The sequence below is a fragment of the Penaeus monodon genome, chromosome 25, assembly GCF_015228065.2.
Source record: "Penaeus monodon isolate SGIC_2016 chromosome 25, NSTDA_Pmon_1, whole genome shotgun sequence".
In the NCBI taxonomy this organism is placed as follows: Eukaryota; Metazoa; Arthropoda; class Malacostraca; order Decapoda; family Penaeidae; genus Penaeus; species Penaeus monodon.
Genome location: NC_051410.1, coordinates 18,934,407 through 18,934,676, shown reverse-complemented (window position 1 = coordinate 18,934,676; position 270 = coordinate 18,934,407). Strand labels below are relative to the sequence as shown.

At 36.3% G+C, this 270-nt stretch overlaps 1 protein-coding gene across 1 annotated transcript in view; it reads left to right on the top strand.

The window, feature by feature from the left end:
• Positions 1-270, top strand: part of LOC119589339 (zinc finger protein 236-like) — a gene marked incomplete in the record, with an annotated part of 34,598 nt that overhangs the window by 1,985 nt on the left and 32,343 nt on the right. Inside the window, 1 exon segment of the mRNA XM_037937958.1 lies at positions 50-186. Within this exon segment, the coding sequence (XP_037793886.1) occupies positions 57-186 (130 nt within the window).

The window sequence follows — 270 nt, the reverse complement described above, 5'->3', positions numbered from 1 at the left end:
TCTGCATTCAGACTAATGAAAGTGATTGTAATACTGAATTTTATTTCAGAGCAAAAATGGAGGTGACAGAGGTTACAGGCGGGGAGTTGGGGTCTGGCACAGTAGTCGTCAGTCCAGGAGAGTTATCGTACGATCTCGGACAGCAGTCAGGCTCATTCCTGTCAAATGCACATATAATGTCTCAGGGTAAGTTACAGTTGGTTGTTTTAGGTTTATTTATTATTATTATTATTTTTTAGAATTTGATATATTTAATTATACCTATATATG